The 24,981-nt window shown below is 44.3% G+C and overlaps 1 protein-coding gene across 4 annotated transcripts in view; it reads left to right on the top strand.

Annotated features, from left to right (window-relative positions):
• Window positions 1-8,543: 8,543 nt before the first annotated feature.
• The window catches only part of LOC129855580 (F-BAR domain only protein 1-like), a 38,048-nt gene continuing 21,610 nt past the window's right edge, over window positions 8,544-24,981 (top strand). For all 4 annotated transcript variants that reach the window (XM_055923399.1, XM_055923397.1, XM_055923398.1 and 1 more), the window contains exons 1-2: window positions 8,544-8,703; window positions 21,974-22,024. In XM_055923399.1, coding sequence (XP_055779374.1) covers window positions 21,998-22,024 — 27 coding nt within the window. In that variant the 5' untranslated portion in view covers window positions 8,544-8,703; window positions 21,974-21,997. The remainder of the gene's footprint in view (window positions 8,704-21,973; window positions 22,025-24,981) is intronic.

The following is a 24,981-nucleotide window of genomic DNA, read 5'->3' as shown; positions in this document are numbered from 1 at the left end:
CCCCAAAAAATGGGCTAGGGGTAGATAAAAACGTTTATTTGACTTTTTTCAAATAGGAAAGACCAGAGCCATGTACAGGGCGTTCAGAAAGTATTCAGACCCGTTGACTTTTTCCACATTTTGTTATAGCCTTATTCTAAAATGGATTCAATATTTATTTTTCAACCTACACACAATACCACATAATGAGAGAACGAAAACAGGTTTTTAGAAATTCTTGCAAATGTATTAAAAATAAAAAGGAGAAATACCTTATTTACATAAGTATTCAGACCCTTTGCTATGAGACTTGAAATTGAGCTCAGGTGCATCCTGTTTCCATCATCCTTGAGATGTTTCTACAACTGGATTAGAGTCCACCTGTGGTAAATTCAATTGATTGGATATGATTTGGAAAGGCACACACCTGTCTATACAAGGTCCCAAAATTGACAGTGCATGTCAGAGCAAAAACATGCGATGAGGTCAAAGGAATTGTCCGTAGAGGTTCGAGACAGGATTGTGTCGAGGCACAGATTTGGGGAAGGGTACCAAAACATTTCTGCAGCATTGAAGGTCCCCAAGAACACAGTGGCCACAGTGGAAGATTGGAACCACCAGGACTCTTCCTAGAGCTGGCCTCTCAGCAAAATTGAGCAATCGGGGGAGAAGGGCCTTGGTCAAGGACGTGACCAAGAACCTGATGGTCAATCTGACAGAGCTCCAGAGTTCCTCTGTGGCGATGGAAGAACCTTCCAGAAGGACAACCATCTCTGCAGCACTCCACCAATCACTACCTGTATGGTAGTGTAGCCAGACGGAAGCCACTTCTCAGTAAAAGGCACATGACAGCCCACTTGGAGCTTTTCAAAAAGCACCTAAAGGAGAAACAAGATTCTCTGGTCTGATGAAAACAAGATTGTTTTTGGCCTGAATTCCAAGCGTCACGTCTGGAGAAAACCTGGCACCATCCGAATGGTGAAGCATGGTGGTGGCAGCAACATGCTGTGGGGATGTTTTTCAGCGGCAAGGACTGGGAAACTAGTCAGGATCGAGGGAAAGATTAATGGAGCAAAGTACAAAGAGATCCTTGATGAAAATCTGCTCCAGAGGGCTCAGGACCTCAGACTGGTGTGAAGGTTCAGCTTCCTAAAGGACAACGACCCTAAGCACACAGCCAAGACAATCTAGGAGTAGCTTCGGGACAAGTCTTTGAATGTCCTTGAGTGGCCCAGCCAGAGCCCGGACTTGAACCCAAAGGAACATCTCTGGAGACCTGAAAATAGCTGTGCTGTGACGCACCCCATCAAACCTGACATAGCTTGAGAGAATCTGCAGAGAAGAATGAGAGAAACTTGCCAAATACAGGTGTGCCAAGCTTGTAGCGTCATACGCAATAAGACTCGAGGCTGTAATCGCTGTCAAAGGTGCTTCAATAAAGTACTGAGTAAAGGGTCTGAATACTTATGTAAATGTAATATTTCAGTTGTTTTATTTGTAATCTTTTGCAAAAATGTCTAAAAACCTGTTTTTGCTTTGTCATTATGGGGTATTGTGTGTAGATTGCTGAGGGATTTATTATATTTTATCCATTTTAGAATAAGGCTGTAACGTAACAAAATGTGAAGCTAGTCAAAAGGTCTGAATACTTTCCAAAGGCACTGTATATGAACTGAATATGTTTGTCAACAACAGCCAGTATTTATTGAATATTTTTTTTAACTTGTAGCCTAATCTGGCCACTGTTACCGTCAATCTAATGCGTTCATCATTACACAAGGCTACAACAACAATACACTGATGTTATAGGCTATTTATTACATTGGTTTGCCAGCTCCAGGTAGGCTACACAAGTGTCACAAATTGATTTGCAATGACTCCAGTGGTATCTTCATTTCAACATATTTATTGTATCAAATGGTAGCCTACAATGACATACATTAAAAGGCTCCTCAGATGGCCATCTGAGGCAAATGTATAATTCTCCACATTTAGCTTAATGTAAGTTTAATTGAGGACTTTTCCCAATAAAGATAAACATGCTAGAGAGTTAGTTCCATAACTTCCATTTCAAATTTCCACTCGGGCAGCCCCGAGGCCCAAGAACTGAGCATGCATAAAGCACTTCGTTTGATACCGTTTTCTTTAAGCAGTAAACATTAGAATGCAGTCTAAACCACCTCCGAGCGGATTCATGTAATGTGCTGTAATGTCCCCAAAGTCGTTTTCCAGTGCTTTGTCTCCATTATTTCTTGATGTGCATCAGTTCAAGCTTGTTAATATGTTTTAATGGAAAAAAGTTTGGAAATAGGTGTCTCCATAATGACAATCTAAATAGCCAACCTACAAGTGGTAAAAAGCTGCTCTCTCTCCTCTCGCTCACGTGACTCAGTAGTGCTTTCTCAACACAAACACACACACACACACTCCTCTGGCCCTCCCCACCACTCACTCACTCACTCACTCACTCATTCACTCCCTCAACAACAGCCTGCCTCATTGCCTGACAGTCAGCAGCAGGTCAGAGTGAAATATGTAATGCCATGGCGGCTGCAGTTTAACTTAGAAATAGCCCAAAAACCTGCAACCCGAGACCAATACATTTTCACATGTGACATCATTTTCAAAGTAGCCCAATTTAGCAGGAAAACCATGAACATGGCAACACTGCGTGATGTAGTGTCCCCATGAGTGACAGAACACTGCGCTAATAACCGCGCAACTAGAGAAGATTACCAAACCCTACATTCGGAGCCTGCTGGTTTTCTGTTCTACCTGATAATTAATTGCACCAACCTGGTGTCTCGAGTTTAAATCACTGATTAGAAGAGAACAATGAAAAAACGCAGTGGAACTAGCTTTGAGGTCCAGAGTTGAGTTTGAGGGCTCTAGCGGTTATTTAAGGAGGTATGTTTAACAATGGTGAATGACCTGACGAAGATGCAACTCGGATCGAAACTTTGTATTTTTGGGGCGTCTGATTAAATTGCAATGGGAGCATACCAGAGTTGAGGACATTCCTTTTTTCTTTGATACGTTCTACCAGAGTTGAGGTCATTCCTTTTTTCTTTGATACGTTCTTCTGTCCTACACTTGGATGTGCATATTTTCATATTTTGTTATATTGCTCACGAGTATATTTCATTGGCTGATCCCTCCTGATGACTTGGATTGAATTATGTTATCCTTCCTTAACGCATCGGAAGTTCCACCCAGTTGACAAAATGATGAAAGTCTTCAATGACGCTGCCAATGCTAAAACAGGCTTTTGGGTGCTAGAGTCCTAAATCTATCTCAATGGGTGGCCCCCTCTTTAAGAATTAGCAAATGTATAATATAATTAAATATACATTTACACAGTTAATCTTCCAAAATACATTATCACATGAATGTAGATATCATGAGTGTTTCAGACATTTCAGTTCACAGCTCTGCTGTGTTGTGTCTTGGGATCTTCTGTCATTTTGCTTACTAGCTCTGACTTTGCAGATGACTACTTAATTGATTAAAAGTGTACTCACTATGCCTGTGATAATATGTGGTTGTCCTACCTAGCTATCTTAAGATGAATGCACTAACTGTAAGTCACACTGGATAACAACAACTGCTAAATGAGAAAACTGTAAAAATGTAAATGTAGGTGTCAAAGGATGGGGGAAATAATTTAAACTGTCATATTTTGACACAAATAAATTATATGGTACTACAATAACTATAGTGGCCAGTGTAAAGTTAACATTGAGATATCTTGTATCATTGGCCTCTCTCCTGTTGTTCATGCCAGTGCTGATGGATCAGATTAGTGACCCTCTGACCATGGCGTCGGCATCTACTACAAAAGCCGTCGGATGACAGTGGCACATGGAGATAGACGCGCAGCGGAGTAAGTCTTGAGTGCATCTAGGGTCACGCCTGCAGACCTAGGGTCAGCTGAAGAACCTGGGCTTCTCTTTGCACTCTGAGCTCGTCCACTACCTACTGCTGAGGTAAGACCTCAGACCAGACTGGGCTGATGGTGGCACACAATATTTATGGCTCATCTTTATTACACAACTATAACATTGGAGTAATGTTATGTTGGCTGTTATTAATTTTTGCTAAATTTCTTACCCCTCTCTTCTCTTCAGCTATTTTTCTAAAGTGTTTGCCAAATGCTCAGGTAAAAACATTTCCCCCATAACATACAGTTTACAGTTTCATTCATGTGAATATGTACTGTATATGTAGGCCTGTTTTTTGAATAGTCCACTAGGAAGTATGAAAGGGGACATGGCTGCCTTACTGACATCAAGAGAATCTCTGCATCGCTACGTCCTATTGGTCCACACTCACCGGCAACAGTGCCCCTTCCCATCCACCCTCCAGTCTGGCACTGCCATGGAGAAGTAGGCAGCTGGCACAGAGGCGAGCCAGTCAAAGGGAGAGGCAGTGAAGCAGAGAAGAGGCCCAAAGCACTTACCACCTCTAGAGGAGTGCCTATGCCCATGTACCCAGGGGAAGGAAATAAGAGAATCCTCGGATGTGTTAGAGGCAGAACGGTGTCTGGGAAGGAGGACATCGGCTCTCATGGCAACCTAGTCAGAGTGGCTGTGAATAAGAGGGGGTGACATGAGAAGGGGACGGAGGCAATGTGGAGGGAGATATTACCCCTTCAGGTTCAACTAGGTTCAAAGGGAGGAGAGGAGCAAAGGAGCTCAAGAAGGAGAGTGTCACAGAGAGGCGTTGTCTTACTGTGAGGAGGACCAGGGGTTGTGATGGTGCAAGGCCCATGGTGACCCAAGAGGAGGCACAACAACCAGGATTTTGGGGGGAAAATTTTGAAACACAATACAACCACACATGTGAATACAGTACAATGCCATTAAAATCATATAAGATGACACAAAAAAAGAAAAAATATGTATTTCCATTGTGGTCCTCATGAAATTACATGAAAACAAAATATACACAAGATTATAACATGAAAACAAAATACATCTCACATACATCTCATCAGTAGGGAGGAAACCGTAAAATTAATCAAATAGATTACCATGTAACGTTCATTGAAAACAAGTATACTTTCTTTAAGCCTGTGCAGTTTTAAAGTATTTTGCCTATAAATTATTTCTTAAGGTTATCTTAAAACTCCCTAGCGTAGGGATGGCGAGGAGACGGTGGACCAGACAACCATCAACTCTGGAGAGAGCAACTCAACAGGTTCATTAATAAGAAATGTTATTGTCACGGATCTCTCCGAAACTTTCATTACGCACACCTGGCCCCTGTTCCCAGTGATTAGTAATTGTATAAGTGTGCCCTTGGTTTACCATTGTCCTGTTGATTATTGTTACAATGTCCGTTGGATCGTGTGAGTACCTGTGCTGTGTGTTTTGGCTTTCGTGCCATTGTGGATTGCGCAGATGATTATGGGTCTCGTCCCATGTGTTAATCATTGTGTGCTTGAGTTATTTATTCGAGGTACTCCTCGCTCTTTTGTTTGTATAGTGTTTGTTTGGTCTTCATCCCGTGCCTTTACACTGCACGCCGTAATTTGGGTATAATAAAAACCTTATTACACATTCCTGCGCCTGTCTCCCGAATCATTCATACCGACGTGACAATTATCCAGAATTTCCTGATTAGTTCTGAAATGCCAGTGTTGACTCAAGATCACTATGTTGTTTGGTCATATCCAGGAAACGAGAATACACAGGAAGCTTCAGCGGCAGGAAGTGACACAACGCCAGCAGAGTCCTTGCAGTCATGGCAGGATTGGTAAAGTTGAATAGTTTGCTTCATGCACAACTCCTTGCATGTATTTCTTGTTCAAATCGTAATCAACCCAACCTTATGGTGATCTAATTTTATGTTTCAATAGGTGGCTGGCTGCCTATGTAATGTGATAATGATGATAAAGGTGATGAGGACAACCCAAGGCAAGGATGTCCCTTCACCCAGCAGGTTTTAATGACGCTATTTATTTAATCATCCAAGAAGGAAATAAAATGTGAATGAACATGTTGAAAAAATCAATGACCACTTTGTTGCACTTCATAGTGATGTAACTGTAGGACTGACACCACACTCCGAGGGCCCTCACCTCCTCCCTGTAGGCCGTCTCATCGTTGTTGATAATCAAGCCTACCACTGTAGTGTCGTCTGCAGACTTGATGATTGAATTGGAGGCGTGCATGGCCACGCAGTTGTGGGTGAACAGGGAGTACAGGAGAGGGCTGAGAACGCACCCTTGTGGGGCCCCAGTGTTGAGGATAAGCGGGGTGGAGATGTTGTTACCTACCCTCACCACCTGGGGGTGGCCCGTCAGGAAGTCCAGGACTCAGTTGCACAGGGCGGGGTTGAGACCCAGGATCTCCAGCTTGATGACAAGTTCGGAGGGTACTATGGTGTTAAATGTTGAGCTGTAGTCGATGAACAGCATTCTCACATAGGTATTCCTCTTGTCCAGATGGGTTAGGGCAGTGTGCAGTGTGATTGCGATTGCATCGTCTGTGGACCTATTGGGGCGGTAAGCAAATTGGAGTGGGTCTAGGGTGTCAGGTAGGGTGGAGGTGATATGGTCCTTGACTAGTCTCTCAAAGCACTTCATGATGACGGAAGTGAGTGCTACGGGGCGGTAGTCATTTAGCTCAGTTACCTTAGCTTTCTTGGGAACAGGAACAATGGTGGCCCTCTTGAAGCATGTGGGGACTGCAGACTGGGATAAGGATTGATTGAATATGTCCGTAAACACACCAGCCAGCTGGTCTGCGCATGCTCTGAGGACGCTGCTGGAGATGCCGTCTGGGCCTGCAGCCTTGCAAGGGTTGACACTTTTAAATGTTTTGCTCACGTTGGCTGCAGTGAAGGAGATTGTCCGCAAAAAAAGTTTTGTGCATTATCACTTAATTTATTACTATCTGTTTATTATCATCCAAATTTAATGTTCCCATAAAAATAACACCAAAATCAATCTCGCCTTGTGAGTTTGACGGCTGTGGGAAAGTCTTCTCCTCTCTGCAGTACCTCAGTGTCCAGCAGCATAGCTGAAGATGACCACTCATTATCTACTTATTACAGTCATTGCAAGGTAAAATACACTAAACTCCATTCTATCTTTTCGCACCTTTCGTTCAGCATCAAATGAAGTACCAGCACTTCCACCAGAGGACGCTCACCTGCTCTTACACTCCCTGTAGGGCCCTGTGTTTCTTCAGTCACATGGTCAAGACGAACTCTGGCTTTTGTCTTGAGATCAGAGGGACATCTGTGAGTTCTGTGCCCGGGTGTTCCACACCAATAATCACTTTCTCATCCACTGCCGCAGAGAGAAGCCTGTTCAGTGAGTGTTCTCTGTCATAGCAACAGCACTCAATGACTATTTTTCAGTTTCTTTTATGCTGAAAGTATACTCTAAACTTGTTTGATATATGTGTTGTGGTCCTTATGAGTGTCCCTCTGTCTATCTCTTTGCCTCACCCCTCTTCCTTGCTCCCTCTCTACCAGGTGTGAGGTGTGTGGCTCCACCTGCTGTCAGAAGGCCTCACTTCAACTGGCACATGCAAAAGAACAACATTGACGACAGCTACCAGTTCCCCTGCAAGGTCTGTGGCCGGTACTTGGAGAAGAGTTACAACCGCAAAAGCCACCTTGACTAGACCTTGAGCTTAACCATCACACCCCCGACACTGAATCACCCCTCACTGCTACCGCAGACCATGTCCCAGCACAGCAGTGACACCACAGCCAACTGCTTTATCCTTGGAGTGACATGCAACAATGAGGCTGTATTTTGCTCCACATTTACACCTGTAGAGATGTATGGCATGTCAGGGTCCCTTTATTGACTGTAAATAATGGTCATTTGGTCTTTTGTGACCCAAGTGGCCTGCAGGTCAGTATCTCTATGCAGTCAATGGACAATGTTCATACTGAAGAAAAGCAGTCTCTTTCATTCTTATATGTGTTTTGGTAAAGAAGGGTAATGATTTTTATTTAAATAGGCAAGTCCGTTAAGAACAAAATCTTGTTTTCAATGACAGCCTAGGAACAGTGGATTAAACTGCCTTGTTCAGGGGCAAATCAACAGATTTTTACCTTGTCAGCTCAGGGATTTGATCTTGCAACCTTTTGGCTACTAGACCAACACTCTAACCACTAGGCTACCTGCCACCCCAGGGAGATCACCTTTGGGTTTTGCATTTGTATAAATCTTTTACTATGCAGCTTTATTTATGAGGAAATTATGTCGAAGGGAGGGCGAAATAAAATGTTTGTTACATTTTGTTCTATGACCTTGCACGACCTTGAAAGACAAATGACATTACACATTTTATCTATGAGGAAATGTGAATATATTATTATACCCCCTTAAATCTGGCTTTCAATACGTCCGTTTTATTGATGGAAGCCCACATTGGCCAACACAGCGGCGTACTAACAGGTGGGCGTTATGTTTAGAATAATATTTTTTTCATCCAATTGGCGCATAGAAATTCTCGAGGACCCGCCTCCAAATGGTTGCTATGCCTACAACATCGCTCTCTAGGCTTGATTGACAAGTATGTCAACCAATAGGGACAGATGGGTGGGAATTTGCGCGCACACTGAAAACTGCCTAGAGATATTGTACCTCTGCCTACTATCAAATCACTTTGGGCATTATACAACTATGGCTGGAGCTGGACAGGTGAATGACTGAAGATGGAAAATGTACTATAAAGGTTTTTCAGAAAAAAAATACAGGTAATTAACTATTATTTAGGCTGGGTCCTGTAAAATTGCTTGCTTTGTAACTAGCGCGGGGAACTGCATAATGCCTTGCCGTCTTCAGCAGCATGACAGAAGACAATGTAGAATTCAAGCTTGCACGCTATCAGTAGCAGACAACTGACAACGTTTTTTACCTAAGCTTGCTGCCAACCTTTAACTGGATATTGGAAATGTTATATTATTAAATTATCAGAAATATAGATTAAGGTTTACTTGTTATATTTGCTAAGTAGACCGTTTGATGGCTAATTATGGAAGACTACTCAGTTAGGGTTAAGTGCCATGCTCAAGGGCACATAGACAGATTTCGGTGACTGGCTCAAAGCTCTTAACCGCTAGGCTAGGCTACCTGCCGCCCTGTCAAATATATTATATTTAAAGGTAGCGAAATTAGAGACTCGACGAATCGAGTGCTTTGACAATGTTTATTTTGATCATGAGAACTTGTTTGATGATATTGCTGGTTGGAAGAACTAAAAGTCACCTCCTACTGTCACTGTTTTGGTGTTTTTCAGGGGGGGTTAACATTTTATTTAAATTTTACTGTGTGTGTGTGTGTGTGTGTGTGTGTGAGAGAGAGATAATATCCCTTATATTCATCTTGGTAGAATAATATCCTCCTGGGATAGTCCAAGATGTTAACAGCAATCAATGACCCCAGAGAGATTTATCTAATGACCATGATGTTGATAAAAGGTCTAGAAAGTTACTGTGACTTGAAAACTGTTCCAGAAATTGCCAGGTTTTCTATTTAGCATTGTATGGAATACCCCGTGTAACATTTTTTATTTTAAATAATGATGATAGTGGAAGTACAATTCCACATGGACACCTGTTCTCCAATTGTGTTTTAATCTTCTCAAAGTAAAAAATATAATGCCATTAGCTCTTATTCTAAAGCTGGTTTGAAACCAACTAGGCTTATATGAGGTTGATGAATGCACACTTGATGTTGTTTCTTTATTCAGATTGCAATCTACATGGTTTTCTAAACAGAGAACAGAAACCTTCATAGAGACAAGTTTCTTGATCGGTGTTGAAAAGTAATATAAGTACTGATATTGAGAGGTGAAGAAAACCCTCCCTTATGTCTTGATCAAGTGAAACCCTCTACTCTGCTAGTGCTGAGTGGTGAGAGAGCGTAGTGATTCATGGATGTGTGGGTGGGACTGGGAATGAAGAGATGTGAGGTGGAGGAGTTTCAATTAGATTAAGAAATATGTACCAACTTCATGGCCTCTTGCCAGTTGACTTCATGAGTAGTTGAGTATTTAGTTATGTATTCCGCAAAGCATTTTATCTTTAAAAAAATACTGTTTATTTATGAGTTGCACTCTGAAAGCTTAACCTACCTTTCTGTCTCATCTCTATTAACTTTTCATTATGGAGAGGCAGATATTCACCTGATAATCATAGTGAGAAATATGGGTGGGTTGAGGTCCAGTTTCTAATCAGGCACCTATTGAAGCCAGCTCAACATCCCTTAGCTCAGAACCTCTGCATCTGAAATCATAAGCATCCAGTTATTCTGGAGGGGTGAGCTGAGGTTGTGTGGCGCTTGCTGCTGCTGGTCCCAGTAGGTAGGCCCTTACTGCTGGAGATCACACTGAGCTTAACAGTGGAGGCTTTGACCCCCGCCAGGCCTGTTCATCTGGGGCCAGGCAGGCACCTAGCAGCCGCTCTCTACCCGCTGCCATCATCAGGTCCCTGCTAGCTCTCCTCCCAGGACAGAGACACATCTGAAGCATGCCGCAATTACAGCACATTCTTCACCGTCAGACACCATCCACATCACTCAGCCTTGCCTCGGCCCCTAAAAGGCTGCGATGTGGGGAGCAGCAAGGAAGGAGAGGAGAAAGGCAAGGCCAGGGGGAATAAGAGTCCTACTTTGCATTTAGATTAGAATTGACTGTCTCGCTCTGTATTTTGCTGTTGATTAGCCTAAAGCCTGATCAGAGCCTTCCTGCAGAGCCGGCCACCTCAGCCGGCGAGGAGAATACCATATCAATATAGGGTTGGCTAACTCAATTCAATCATTTTATGGCACTTGGGAAAAGAAGCGTATCACTTGATCCTTAACTAGAATCCTTAGTTGCTACATACATTTTATAACTTATAAATGAATTATATATACCCATTGATTCTTTAAGAATATAACTTATAAATGCCCCATGAACTTAGTTCAACTGTCGTACCCCACCAGAACCCCAAAATGTAAGCTTGTTTTATGCCAATGTTTGTAAACAACGTAAATGTAAACAAACACTGTATAGCCTCAAAACATGGTGAAATGATACATTTGATCAGTTCTTAGTATTTGTTATTTTATTAGGATCCCCATTAGCTGTTGCAATAGCAGCAGCTACTCTTTCTGGGGTCCATAGCTTTGTCTATGAATTTGAGAGTGGTTACATTTCCCCATCTCCTATCTTTTTAGTGAAATGGGGAGAACGCTTTGTTTCAATTAAGGATTCTAGCTTTAAGGATTTTCAGTCCTCATGATTTAGCTGGCTCCCTCTGCCCTCACAGCTGGCCCATACAGTATAGTATGGTGCTACTGTTGGTGGTGGTGAATTAATTATGGAGATCCCCTGCCTGTAATGTAAGCTACAGAGCTGCTGGCCGTGGACTCCCTGGATCTTGCCAGGCAGGGCAGAGCTGGAAGGCAGTGCCTGAGCCTGTGTAGCCGGTGGCCATGCTACTAAGCATAGGGTCTCTAGCAGATGGATCTCTCTGGCCACGAGTATCCACCGTGGGGCTGGCTGCAGGAACAGACCTCACTCTATGTTGGGTTACGGGTTCACTTCAAGCTGTGCTAAGTGGACCAGTGATAAGTGAAGCTCAATAATAGAATTTCCCAGGTCGAAATGTATCACAGGTTGTTGACATGGTGACTGACTACTGTGACGTCAGATCTATTTTGTGGAATTCCAAATAATATGCGATGTTGCAGTAAGAAAGGAGATTTCTGATGTTCAGCACCTTGTGTTACCATTCATGTTTCTAATCTGGGTCACTCAAAAGCACATGGTGACCCAAAAGAGAACCATGCTGAAGGAGATGAGATGGAGCCTCTTATTTTTTCTTGTCATCTCAATTAGCAGCTGGACTATGGAAATGTATTCTTACCTAATCGATTTGTATGATGTTTTGTTATGCCATAATGCCATGTTCAGACATCCATTCTGAATGGACTGCCAGTGCTCACTATGCTGTCATGCTCTGCTCAGTGCTGGGTCTGTGCTGGAAGTGATGCTTGGCAGGCTGGCTCCTTGTCATAGACTGTACTGGACTGCACCGTATGCTACAGGGAAAACAACACATTCAGCTCCAAACAATGGGGTGCATGGAGGAGAGCATACTCAGGTTCTGCCTGATTATTCTTCTGCTGCCTGGGTAGAGGAGGGAGAGAACATTTGACATCTGCGTCTAAATCACGAAAGACTTGAAATGGTACACACACAAGTGCACAGTCGTGAAGAAGGTGACTCCTCCCCTCAGGAGGTTGAAAAGGTTTGGTATGGGCCCTCCAAATCCTCAAAGTTCTACAGCTGCACCATTGAGTCCATCTTGACTGGCTGCATCACTGCTTGGTATGGCAACAGCACCGCCCTCGATCGCATGGCGCTACAGAGGGTGGTGCGGACAGCCCAGTACATCACTGGGGCTGAGCTCCATGCCATCCAGGACCTTTCATATCAGGCTGTTTTGAAAGAAGGCCCGGAAAATTGTTAGACTCCAGCCACCCAAGCCAAAGACTGTTGTCTCTGCTTCCGCATGGCAAGCGATACTGACATCAGTCACTGGTTTCATCAATAAGTGCATCGATGACGTTGTCCCCACAGTGACCGTACGTACATACCCCAACCAGAAGCCATGGATTACAGGCAACATCCGCACTGATCTAAAGGGTAGAGCTGCCGCTTTCAAGTAGCGGGACTCTAACCCTGAAGCTTATAAGAAATCCTGCTATGCCCTCCGATGAACCATCAAACAGGCAAAGCGCCAATACAGGACTAAGATTTGAATCGTAGTACACCGGCTGTGGCAGGGCTTGCAAACTGTTCCAGACTACAAAGGGAAGCCTACCAGACTAGCTAAATTACTTTTATGCTCGCTTCAAGGCAAGTAACACTGAAGCATACATGAGAGCATCAGCTGTTCCGGACGACTGTGTGATCACACTCTCCGTAGCCAATGTGAGTAAGACCTTTTAAACAGGTCAATATTCACAAGGCCACAGGGCCAGACGGATTACCAGGATGTGTACTCTGAGCATGTGCTTACCTCATCGCTAAGGACCTTGGGACTAAACATCTCCCTCTGCAACTGGACCCTGGACTTCCTGACGGGCCGCCCCCAGGTGGTAAGGGTAGGTAACACCACAACCGCCACGCTGATCCTCAACACTGGGGCCCCTCAGGTGCGTGCTCCGTCCCCTCCTGTACTCCCTGTTCACTCACACCCAGACAGTCGTGAAGAGGGCATGACAAAGCCCATTCCCCCTGAGGAGACTGAAAAGATTTGTCATGGTTCTACAGCTGCACCATCAAGAGCATCCTGACTGGTTGCATCACTGCCTGGTATGGCAACTGCTCGGCCTCTGACCGCAAGGCACTACAGAGGGTAGTGCGAAAGGCCCAGTACATAACTGGAGCCAAGCTTCCTGCCATCCAGGACCTCTATACCAGGCGGTGTCAGAGGAAGAACCTAAAAATTGTCAGACTCCAGCCACACTAGTAATAGACTGTTCTCTCTGCTACCGCACGGCAAGCTGTATCAGAGCGCCCCCCCTTAAGCTGCTGCTACTCCCTGTTTATTATCTATGCATAGTTACTTTAACTCTACCTACATGTCCATATTACCTTGACTAACCGGTGCCCCCGCACATTGACTCTGTACCGGTACCCACTGTATATAGCAACGCTATTGTTATTTTACTGCTGCTGTTTTAATTATTTATTACTTTTCTATTTTTTGACTTAAAGCTTATTTTTCTTAACTGCGTTGTTGGTTAGGGGCTTGTAAGTCAGCATTTCACCGTTAGGTCTACACCTGTTGTATTCGGCGCATGTGACAAATACAAATGTGATTTGGTGCATCAAGTCTGACACAAACAGGTTCCTGAACAGCTTCTATCCCCAAGCCATGAGACTGCTAAATAGCTTAAGGAATGGCTGCACCGACTGAGTTGACCCTGGTATTACATTTATGTATATGTTTATTTTTGCACTCTCTATATGCACACTCGCAGGACTCCACACACATAACATGCACACATATTTATACTGACTCTGCACACACACACTCGCATACAATCATCATATGCACTACTGCTACTTAGTTTTTCATATGTCCTAATACCTAGTCACCTTACCCCTGTGCATATCTACCTCTGTCACGCCAGGATCCCTGCACATTGTAAATATGGTATTGGAACTGACGCTGTGTGTAGCTTCTTACTTTCTTGTGTTTTTATTTCTTGTGTTTTTGTTCTACCGTATGTTATTTTTACTACTATGTTGATGATATTGATTACTGCATTGTTGGGTTTAGAGCTGGCAAGAAAGGCATTTCATTGTACTTGTGCATGTGACATTAACACTTTTCAAACTTGATAATGGTCTGTCCCTATCACATTGACTGAATCAACAGGACCAAGTAGGTCCATATTACAGCCAGCTCCATGTGGCCAGATGTGCCAGTCACTGTTGGGTGACTCACAGACCTGGCTCTGGAAGCATCGTCATTGGCAGGTGGGCAGGGAGGGTAGAGGTTTCTGCAAAATGGGTCTAACGGGGGAATTCTCTCCTCCTGTCCCTGCCAAATTAGGTTTGATGAAGGACAGAGCAACAGACTCTGCAGTGCAGTAGCTACTCTCCCTGTCGCTGTCCTTGGAAAACGCCTACAGCTGCGAAAGTTTGGCAAGACGCATCATAGATGTGTTACACCTGAGATTGGGGATTTAGCTATAGGTCACTGCTTTTAGAGCTCTACTCCTATATCAGTCTGCCATTTAGTGTAGGAGAGTGTTGATTGGTGGTAGCACTTTTCTCATTTCTCTTCCATTTGTCTTGTTCCCCTCTTCTCAGTTTGTTCTGTCTAAAAGCCTTAGGCCTGTCTGTTCTTTTACATGTCTCGTTTCACTATCCACCCACCCTTTCTTTCTGTTCCTCTCCTCTCCCACCTCACTGCCTCTGCCAGTGACAGATGGGACTGTTAATAGCCTAGCAGACCGTATTCACTCGATTCTTGGCCGAGTCAATACTTTGACCCATTTTCTCTCTTCTCCAAGATGGAGGAGGCGGATATCTGGGGTTGTCAGTGAAGGTGGGAGTTGGTCAATTTCCCCCCCAGCCTCATGCCTTAACAGAGATGAGCTGAAGGAGGGGGGTGTGGGGATATAAGGACCAGGCAGGGAGCCTCCGCTGAACTGTCAACCCAGAGAGAAGCATCTGCCAGTAGCCCCACTTCAATTCCCTCCACCACGGGGAAGAGAGAGGGAGGTGCAATATGGGTGTAGAGATGCCATTTATTTGCTGCCAAACAAGAGGATGGGGACAGTTTATTGGGGGGGACTGGAAGGGGCTTTTTTTGTTAAGCCCTAATTTTTTCTGGTAGTCCATCTGGTTCTTGTCAGTAGTTGTTTGTTGGCTCTTTCAATGGCATTAGACTGTAGACTGCAGCCTGGGCTCTAGGTGCTGATGTTGTCTTCTCCACTGCTGTGTGCTGCTGATAGCGTAACGTTGCCCTGGCTGTGGTCTTAAACTGAGCCACCACTAGCCTGTCTGACACTCTCACAATCAGCAGGGGAAAGGGCAGGAGCCCAGCCCAGTCCAGGGTGGAGGCAGCACAACGTTTTACTGTTTCAAACTCACTAATGCTAAGCTGGTGAGACAGAAAGGAACTAGGCCTACTAGCCCTTATGTGCTATTTGAATTATTCCTTATCAGTCCACCCACCTCTGAGCTGTGTAACATGGAGAAGGCTGTTCGCTCGCTCTCTCTCTCTCTGACCCTCTGTGTGAGCCTCAGTGAGTCAGCTTGTACCAAATGGTTCCACCACAGTACCATCTACATCAGCCCACCATGATCAGCTCCTGTGGAATATTAATTACCAGAGGAATCCCAATGCACAACACTGTTCTAATCTTTGTTTACCTCTGGTCCAGCCCCCCCCCCCCCAAAAAAAAGAAAAGGCGATAAAAACAATGCTGCCAGCCAAATTGCCCAGGAGGAAAACAACTACTGTAGGCAGGCTATTAGCATGTTCACCCACCACAATGTGAGCTGTGAGCTGGAGGCAGTATGCGTTTTGAAAACATACTTAATTGTTTGAAACCTGAATGTTTTATTTCATATTATGAGGCATGACTTGCCTTGCTTGAAAATCCAACCATGGAAATATGGAGGCAATTCTGTTATAAAGACTAAACAGGAGGCGCATGAGTTTCAAGTTTGGGGAAGCATTTAATTTATCCTAACATTTCTAACGATCTGCATGCCAGTTGTATAAAGTGCCTCAATTTTGCTGGACTCCAGGAAGAGTAATGGGGATCCATAATAAATACAGTGCATTCGGAAAGTATTCAGACCCATTAACTTTTTCAACATGTGATGTTACAGCCTTATTCTAAAATGGATTAAATCATTTTTTTCTTCTTCATCAATCTACACACAATACCCCATAATAAATATTCAGACCCTTTACTCAGTACTTTGAAGCGCTTTTGGCAGCGATTACAGCCTCAAGTCTTCTTGGGTATGACGCTACAAGCTTGGCACACCTGTATTTCGGGAACTTCTCCCATTCTTCTTTGTAGATCCTCTCAAGCTTTGTCAGGTTGGATGGGGAGCGTCGCTGCACAGCTATTTTCAGGTCTCTCCAGAGATGTTCCTTTGGGTTCAAGTCCGGGCTCTGACTGGGCAACACAACAACATTCAAAGACTTGTCCCAAAGCCACTTCTGGATTGTCTTGGCTGTGCGCTTAGGGTCGTTGTTCTGTTGGAAGGGGAACCTTCACCCCAGTCCGAGGTCCTGTGTGCTCTAGAGCAGGTTTTCATCAAGGATCTATATGTACTTTGCTTCGTTCATGCTTAAATCCTGACTAGTCTCCCAGTCCCTGCTGCTGAAAAACATCCCCACAGCATGATGCTGCCACCACCATGCCTCACCTTAGGGATGGTGCCAGGTTTCCTCCAGACATGACGCTTGGCATTCAGGCCAAAGAGTTCAATCTTGGTTTCATCAGACCAGAGAATCTTGTTTCTCATAGTCTGAGAGTCCTTTAGGTGCCTTTTGGCAAACTCCAAGCGGGCTGTCGTGCCTTTTACTGAGGAGTGGCTTCCGTCTGGCCACTCTACCATAAAGGCCTGATTGGTGGAGTGCTGCAGAGAGAGTTGTCTTTCTGGAAGGTTCTCCCATCTCTACAGAGGAGCTCTTTCAGAGTGACCATTGGGTTCTTGGTCACGTCGCTGACCAAGGCCCTTCTCCCCCGATTGCTCAGTTCGATTACAGGCTCAAAATGGCCAGAAACAAAGAACTTTCTTCTGAAACTCATCAGTCTATTCTTGTTCTGAGAAATGAAGGCTATTCCATGCGAGAAATTGCCAAGAAGCTGAAGATCTCGTACAATGCTGTGTACTACTCTCTTCACAGAACAGCGCAAACTGGCTCGAACCAGAATAGAAAGAGGAGTGGGAGGCCCCGGTGCACAACTGAGCAAGAGGACAAGTACATTAGTGTCTAGGTTGAGAAACAGACACCTCAAGTCCTCAACTGGCAACTTCATTAAATAGTACCCGCAAAACACCAGTCTCAACGTCAACAGTGAAGAGGCAACTCTGGGATGCTAGCCTTCTAGGCAGAGTTGCAAAGAAAAGCCATATCTCAGACTGGCCAATAAAAAGAAAAGATTAAGATGGGCAAAAGAACACAGACACTGGACAGAGGAACTCTGAGTTGCCTCTTCACTGTTGACGTTGAGACTGGTGTTTTGCGGGTACTACACTGCTCAAAAAAATAAAGGGAACACTTAAACAACACAATGTAACTCCAAGTCAATCACACTTCTGTGAAATCAAACTGTCCACTTAGGAAGCAACACTGATTGACAGTAAATTTCACATGCTGTTGTGCAAATGGAATAGACAAAAGGTGGAAATTATAGGCAATTAGCAAGACACCCCCCCCCCAAAACAGGAGTGATTCTGCAGGTGGTGACCACAGACCACTTCTCAGTTCCTATGCTTCCTGGCTGATGTTTTGGTCACTTTTGAATGCTGGCGGTGCTCTCACTCTAGTGGTAGCATGAGACGGAGTCTACAACCCACACAAGTGGCTCAGGTAGTGCAGTTCATCCAGGATGGCACATCAATGCGAACTGTGGCAAAAAGGTTTGCTGTGTCTGTCACCTTACCCCTGTGCATATCTACCTCTGTCACGCCAGGATCCCTGCACATTGTAAATATGGTATTGGAACTGACGCTGTGTGTAGCTTCTTACTTTCTTGTGTTCTTATTTTTATTTCTTGTGTTTTTGTTCTACCGTATGTTATTTTTACTACTATGTTGATGATATTGATTACTGCATTGTTGGGTTTAGAGCTGGCAAGAAAGGCATTTCATTGTACTTGTGCATGTGACATTAATACTTTTCAAACTTGATAATGGTCTGTCCCTATCACATTGAATGAATCAACAGGACCAAGTAGGATAGAAATAAGAATAAGATGATTAAGTTAGTAAGCATATATAACATGGTCAGTTCCAGTGCCATATTTACAACTTCTATGCTTACTCAGGCGCGCGCGCTCCCTCAACATCAGGACAGAGGAGCCAAACCCATGCTTGTTGCTCACATGGAGCACTCCAAACAAAAGACCATGAAAAAAGTTGTGCATGATGGTTATGAAATAAACCAAAACTTCTTTCTCACAAGTAACGTTTCCACTTCGAGAATCAGAATGGTATTGACTGTAGGCTTAATTTTAGTAGGCTAATACAATGCATTAACATAAATTAGTGTAATCAAAGGATGGGGATTAACGGTACATTTACTACTGGTAACAAATGTTATGGTGAATTGATAAAAAGAAACAAACAGCAAACCTTTCACACAATGAATCAATGAATTGGCAGGAGACAGCGGAGTGCATCGTTCTGGAGAGCGGAGTGCATCGTTCTGGAGAGCGGAGTGCATCGTTCTGGAGAGCGGAGTGCATCGTTCTGGAGAGCGGAGTGCATCGTTCTGGAGAGCGGAGTGCATCGTTCTGGAGAGCGGAGTGCATCGTTCTGGAGAGCGGAGTGCATCGTTCTGGAGAGCGGAGTGCATCGTTCTGGAGAGCGGAGTGCATCGTTCTGGAGAGCGGAGTGCATCGTTCTGGAGAGCGGAGTGCATCGTTCTGGAGAGCGGAGTGCATCGTTCTGGAGAGCGGAGTGCATCGTTCTGGAGAGCGGAGTGCATCGTTCTGGAGAGAGATGAACGCATAAGCTTGTTGTCTCAACATTCAAATTCTAGTCAAGATGCTTATTTGAGATGCTTTTCACTGACAGCTGCATGAAAGACTTCCTTTAATGCCATTTCTCTCCTGTTCTATTGATTTTCATATCAACTTTCTATCGTTGTCCAGTAGCCGAAGGCAGTTATAATAACAACCCATCCTAGTTTCACCGTCTTTCTAAGTTTCTAATGGAGATTTTCATCTCTGTCATATACTGCTCGCATCAGGTGCAGTGTTTAGAATGGTGTTTTCTTGCAAATTGCATTTTGGCAAATGTTTGACAATTACGTTTTGCTGGCTGCTTCATTGCAGGAGTTGCATGGCGTGTTAAAATGAATGACCATAATATTTGTGGTTTGTGTCATTCTGAGCACCTGGGGTGGATGCCGTAATGGGACGCACAATACACATGGGGCTGGTAAATTAAAATCTTCCCGGTCAGGTTGTCCGGCGACACATTTTCCTAACAGAGATCCTCCTCTGGTCGCTCTCAAAGCCACATTTTTTTATTTTCTAGAACATCCAATTTTGTTGTTTTCTAAGTCCACAATAATGCTTAAACCATAACAGGAGACCACTTTTGAGGTCTGGGGAAAATGTAAGAAATGTTCATTTGTGAGTGTAGTTAGCCTTTAATTCAAGTGCACCTGCACCTAGCACTGTTTGATTTAGTGTGTTTCTGTAGCGCACATTTGCAAACAAATACCCGGTGGATTGATGCAGGTAATTATATAATTCTGGTAGGCATACGCTACTTTGTAGCTAGTTAACAGTTAATTGAGTAGGTTTTTGAGAAAGCCTTTCCATCTACCAGATGACAGTTATAGCCTGTCATACCTGGATGTTTTACTTCATATTATGAGACCTGTCTTAACTTGCTTCTAAGAAGCCAAGCCAAAATCCGACCATAGAAATGTTGAGGGAAATATTTATAAACACTCCTGTTCTTTTGGTTTTCAAATCAACTTTATTTCATAGCCTTTAAAAAAAATTGTTTTGCCTTTTTCTCCCCAGTTTCGTGATATACAATTGGTAGTTACAGTCTTGTCCCATCGCTGCAAGGCGAAGGTCGAGAGCCGTGAGTCCTCCGAAACACAACCCAACCAAGCCGCACTGCTTCTTGAGACACTGCTCGCTTAACCCGGAAGACAGCCACACCAATGTGTCGGAGGAAACGGCATACACCTGGCGACTGTCAGCGTGCATGGCGACTGTTAAATAAAAAAAATATATTCCTGTGTATAGTCTCCACTACACCACTGAGGATTCTAGCCCCACACCAATCTCTCCTCTCAGCAACTATGTGTGAAGCGTGGCACTTTATGCTTACCACTCACCACCACCAGCCAGTGATCCAGCTACACAGCCAAACAGATCCCTCTGTCTAACTGATTCCACCTCTCCTCTTCTTCTCTATCAGTGTTGTAGAGCAGAGTGGTTACTTGGTAGCGGCTGCTGTATCTCACTTTCAGCCCTAAGCCGTGCTGCCAAATGAGAACCCTCCAGGGGCCCCATGCTGAGTTAATTAATTGTGTGTGTGCCCCTGTCCAGCAGCAGGTTGTCCTGCCTGAGCTAGGGTCAGCCACTCCTCTGTGCCAGCAGAGAGAAAGCCTGCCGTCAGCACAATGTAACACATCCAGGCAGGGACCATACCATCCCCTCTTACCCTCTCCTCGCAGCAAAATAACAGGGAACCTACAGCCAGGCCTTCCCTGGAGAAATGCTGCGCCTGCAGAGTCACACACACTTTTTACACTCATTCATCTTTGCTATGTGCTTGGAAGGCTACTATTATTCATGATGAGCAGATAGCTAGGAGCTAATTGAGCAGGAATGAAGTCCCCCACAGTGGAAGGCAGTGTGGATGGGTGGAGAAATGCTATAGGGGGTCAGGGGGCGTATGTTCAGCTGTTGCTATGTTTCCTCCTGCCTCCATTCAATTGAAATCTGCTCTGCCAGAACAGAAGCTCATGGTCACGAATCTCACTTCACAGTCAGAAAAGAGACCATGGTTCTTGTTGAGTCACTGTGTTGTAGAGGCTCTTTGTGTGTGTCCTCACCTTAGTAGACCTGCTGCTGTCAATCGCTCCAGGCCCAGTCTGGGAGGTGACTCTGGGGCGGGGAGGGGGTTGAATTAGAGGTATGGCTAGTCCCTCAGCGCTTTATTGCACACATGGCCAGAGTGAGTGAGCACACCGGAGAGATCTTTATTCATCTTGATCGGGCACACTCTCCTTGGTGGCTGTGTCAGATCAGTCTCTCTCCCCCTCCCTCCCCTGTGTCAGCCTCTCCATCTCTTTTGAAGGGAACTGTTTAACAAACCCTGGCTGTCCCCTCAGGACACTCTGGCCTTCATTAAACTCAAGGTTTCTATTTTCTACTTGCTTACGCCAGCTTGTTTTTAATAAGACCGCCTCAGAAGTTTCCACTTCATTCTTTGTACAGTAAAGTGTCACTGTGTCTGTTTTTGGGCCTGAGAGGTGGCTTTTCATGTAGCCCAATACATTGTTACAGTACCTGTACAAAGGGAGATTCAGCCCACAGCAAGAGCAAGAGATCCATAGCAATTCAGCACAGGGAAAACAACAATCCATTTGTAGAGGTGTCTCATTATTGGTGTGAATGTTGGTTCAGTGCCACTGGCTGACTCTGGCCACTGATAGTGGAGAGCAGGGGGCTGTAGCCTAGTTTCTGTTTCTCTCCCATCTGTAACATTCTTTTTCTTCTCTCACTTTACTGCAGATCCCTATAAAACTCTGAGTGAAGATGGCATTCTTTAAAAACAACTTCTGGGTGAGTCTTTTTGATGTATCATTATGTTCTATGAGGATCATTGGCAGCTCAACATGGAGAGGTGAAAACTGACAGTCAGATTGCATTATGATGATTTATTTTGGGGGCCATTATGCATGAATACTCTAGACCCCTTTACTGCTCATTTCTATGCAGATTGCAGAAGCTAGTAAAAACTCAAACACTCAGACTGTATGTGACACTGACAGTAGAAATAATGGGCCTACACTTCAGATAATGCTGTACAACTCTTCTGTAGATGAAGGACACCAATGCATGTAGGTTGACTGGCCATTTCTGTCTGTTCCCTGATTCACACATGAGTCATGAGGCCTTACTTTCAGAGTTAATATTCTGTGAATGATACTGAACCACCACCATACAGCACAACATGTTGCATTCTACCAATCTGTCTCCTGAGTGGTCTATCTGAATCATAGAGCGGAGGCTGCCTAGTCTCCTTGGTGATGGTGGGAGTAGGGGCACCGGGTTCATTCCTGACACACAGATGAACACAGGTCACATCTTTACAATGCCTGGAAAAGGAACCAACAGGAACCACATCAATATGTTCTAGCAGTCCTATAACCTGTGCAATAACGATACATAATAAGCATGACAGCAATGTAACCCTGACTGTAGCCCCACTAGTCTGATAGGAGAGACAGGAGAAGACATTAGTCAGCTGCTCCTAGGGGGACTATGCCTGTGTACTGCTCTCTGCACACCTGGCGGAGCTATTTCAGGTGTGTCCTAGTTCTAATACACCACCACTGCCCGCTCACCGTGGAAGGGGAAGGATATTTTGGGAAGGATGCTGTGGCAAAAAGTAAAAGTAACAATTGAGTCAAAGAGGAAACTATACCAGCCATCCGTTTAATTCAATTCAAGGAAATTAGATTCCTATCCTTGATGGAATTCAAAGGTTTTTATAGGTCGCAACATTTTGAGACTCTAAAGTTGTTTGTATTGTTTCGTTGTTGAGGGATATCTGATTCTGAAAGTATCTGCTTGTTTGTGTGGGTACATGAAGCCTCTCTCTGTGGTGGATCCCCTCTGTCCTCATTTTGTGGAGTTGTTGTGTTCCTGACTGTGACGGAGGCAGAGTTGAGTGTGTTGCTGTGAGGAGCAGAGCGTGCCGGGTTGTCTGCTCTGCCTGCCTGCCTGCTGGCTGACCAGCAGCAAGTCATGTGATCCTGGCTGCAGGCAGCAGGGCCTCCATGCCTATGGAGGGGAGCGGAGACCTCCATTGTGTGGAACAAAGGTTGATCAAAGGTGCTTCCCTCCAACTCAAACCAGGAGGGATGCAACTCTCTCTGACAGTCTAACACCATTCTGTGTCTACAGGTGGCACTGTGTGACTTCCATATTTGCCATCGACATAACGATGTTGGCTTTTCTTCCTAGTCTTAACTAGTCAACAGTGGGAAGGATGAGGAATAGCCATCTGTTATGATTAGGTGCATTCTTAATGACGTCCACACTCCAAGTCCTTGGGAGTAGAATGACTCCCTCCTTTCAGATGCAAGAAGGGTGAGTACAGTTTGGGTGTAATGCTCCGCTCAGTGTTTTCCTCCCAACCAGTGGTGACCTGTCATTCAGGGCACCTGTTTTGAGCCCCACCTGTTTGGCATTAATACGTGTCACATATCAGTTTGCAAACAATGTAAAAAAACTAAAACATTCGAGTTAATAAAGCTGCGTACAAACATGGTCTCTTTGCTTTCTTAAGGCAGCTCCAAAATGCAGGTGTTTCAGCCTAGCTCAGTGCTTTCTGTGATGGAGGGGCAGCCAGCGGAAAATACAGAGCGTAGGGGTTGGTAATCTTCTCTAGTTGCGCTGTGATTGGCTCAGTGTTCTGTCACTCATGGGGACACTACATCACCACAAAATCTACATGGAGAGCTTGAAAGTTCAAGCCCCTTGGGTGCTGCCATAGATTTACATTAGAAGTGCCCATCCAAGAAAGCTCAAGGTCATTGGCCACAGATAAAATTATGTCAAATCGCATATCTACAGTAGCTTTGATTGGACTGATCATGTCAACATCATACTTTCAAAATCGTAGCTTTCAAGCTAGACAAGCAGTCATGAATCACGTGGACAATCTACTGGCAAATACTTGTCATATGAAGAGAAATCTCTCTCTCTCTCTTTCTCTGGTCAACCCCCAAATCTCCCTCACTAGCTTTAAGCACCAGCTGTTAGAACAGCCCACAGATTACTGCACCTGTACATAGCCCATCTATAATTTATCCCAAACAACTACCTCTTCCCCTACTGTATTTATTTATTTATTTATTTTGCTCCTTTGCACCCCATTATTTCTATTTCTACTTTGCACATTCTTCCACTGCAAATCTACCATTCCAATGTTTTACTTGCTATATTGTATTTACTTCGCCACCATGGCCTTTTTTTTCCCTTTACCTCCCTTATCTCACCTCATTTGCTCACATTGTATATAGACTTATTTTTCTACTGTATTATTGACTGTATGTTTGTTTATTCCATGTGTAACTCTGTGTTGTTGTTTGTGCTGCACTGCTTTGCTTATTCTTGGCCAGGTCGCAATTGTAAATGAGAACTTGTTTTCAACTTGCCTACCTGGTTAAATAAAGGTGAAATTAATAAAATATATATCTTTTAAATTGTAGATAAAATGTATCGATGCTCATCGGCATTGGACATAAACATTACACAAGTTGGAAGTTGCATATTCAACAATGAGTGGTTTGGAATCAGTGGCTAACTGCAAGCATGGCAAAGCAACGGGGGGGGGGGGACTCTGGCCTCTTTCTAGAGCTCCGACCTGAAGATCACTGACGTCGTGATTCAACCTTTTTTTTTCAGAGTTCCCCAAGAAGGGCCGCAATACCACCTTCCTGTTCAAGTGAGCACAGCATAACTGAGTCCAAAAATGTCTTGTATACTGCGGCATAAATTATGTAATATGC

The sequence above is a fragment of the Salvelinus fontinalis genome, chromosome 5 (genome assembly GCF_029448725.1).
Source record: "Salvelinus fontinalis isolate EN_2023a chromosome 5, ASM2944872v1, whole genome shotgun sequence".
In the NCBI taxonomy this organism is placed as follows: Eukaryota; Metazoa; Chordata; class Actinopteri; order Salmoniformes; family Salmonidae; genus Salvelinus; species Salvelinus fontinalis.
Note: the sequence above shows the minus strand (reverse complement) of the source record. Positions and strands in the feature narration are given on the sequence as shown.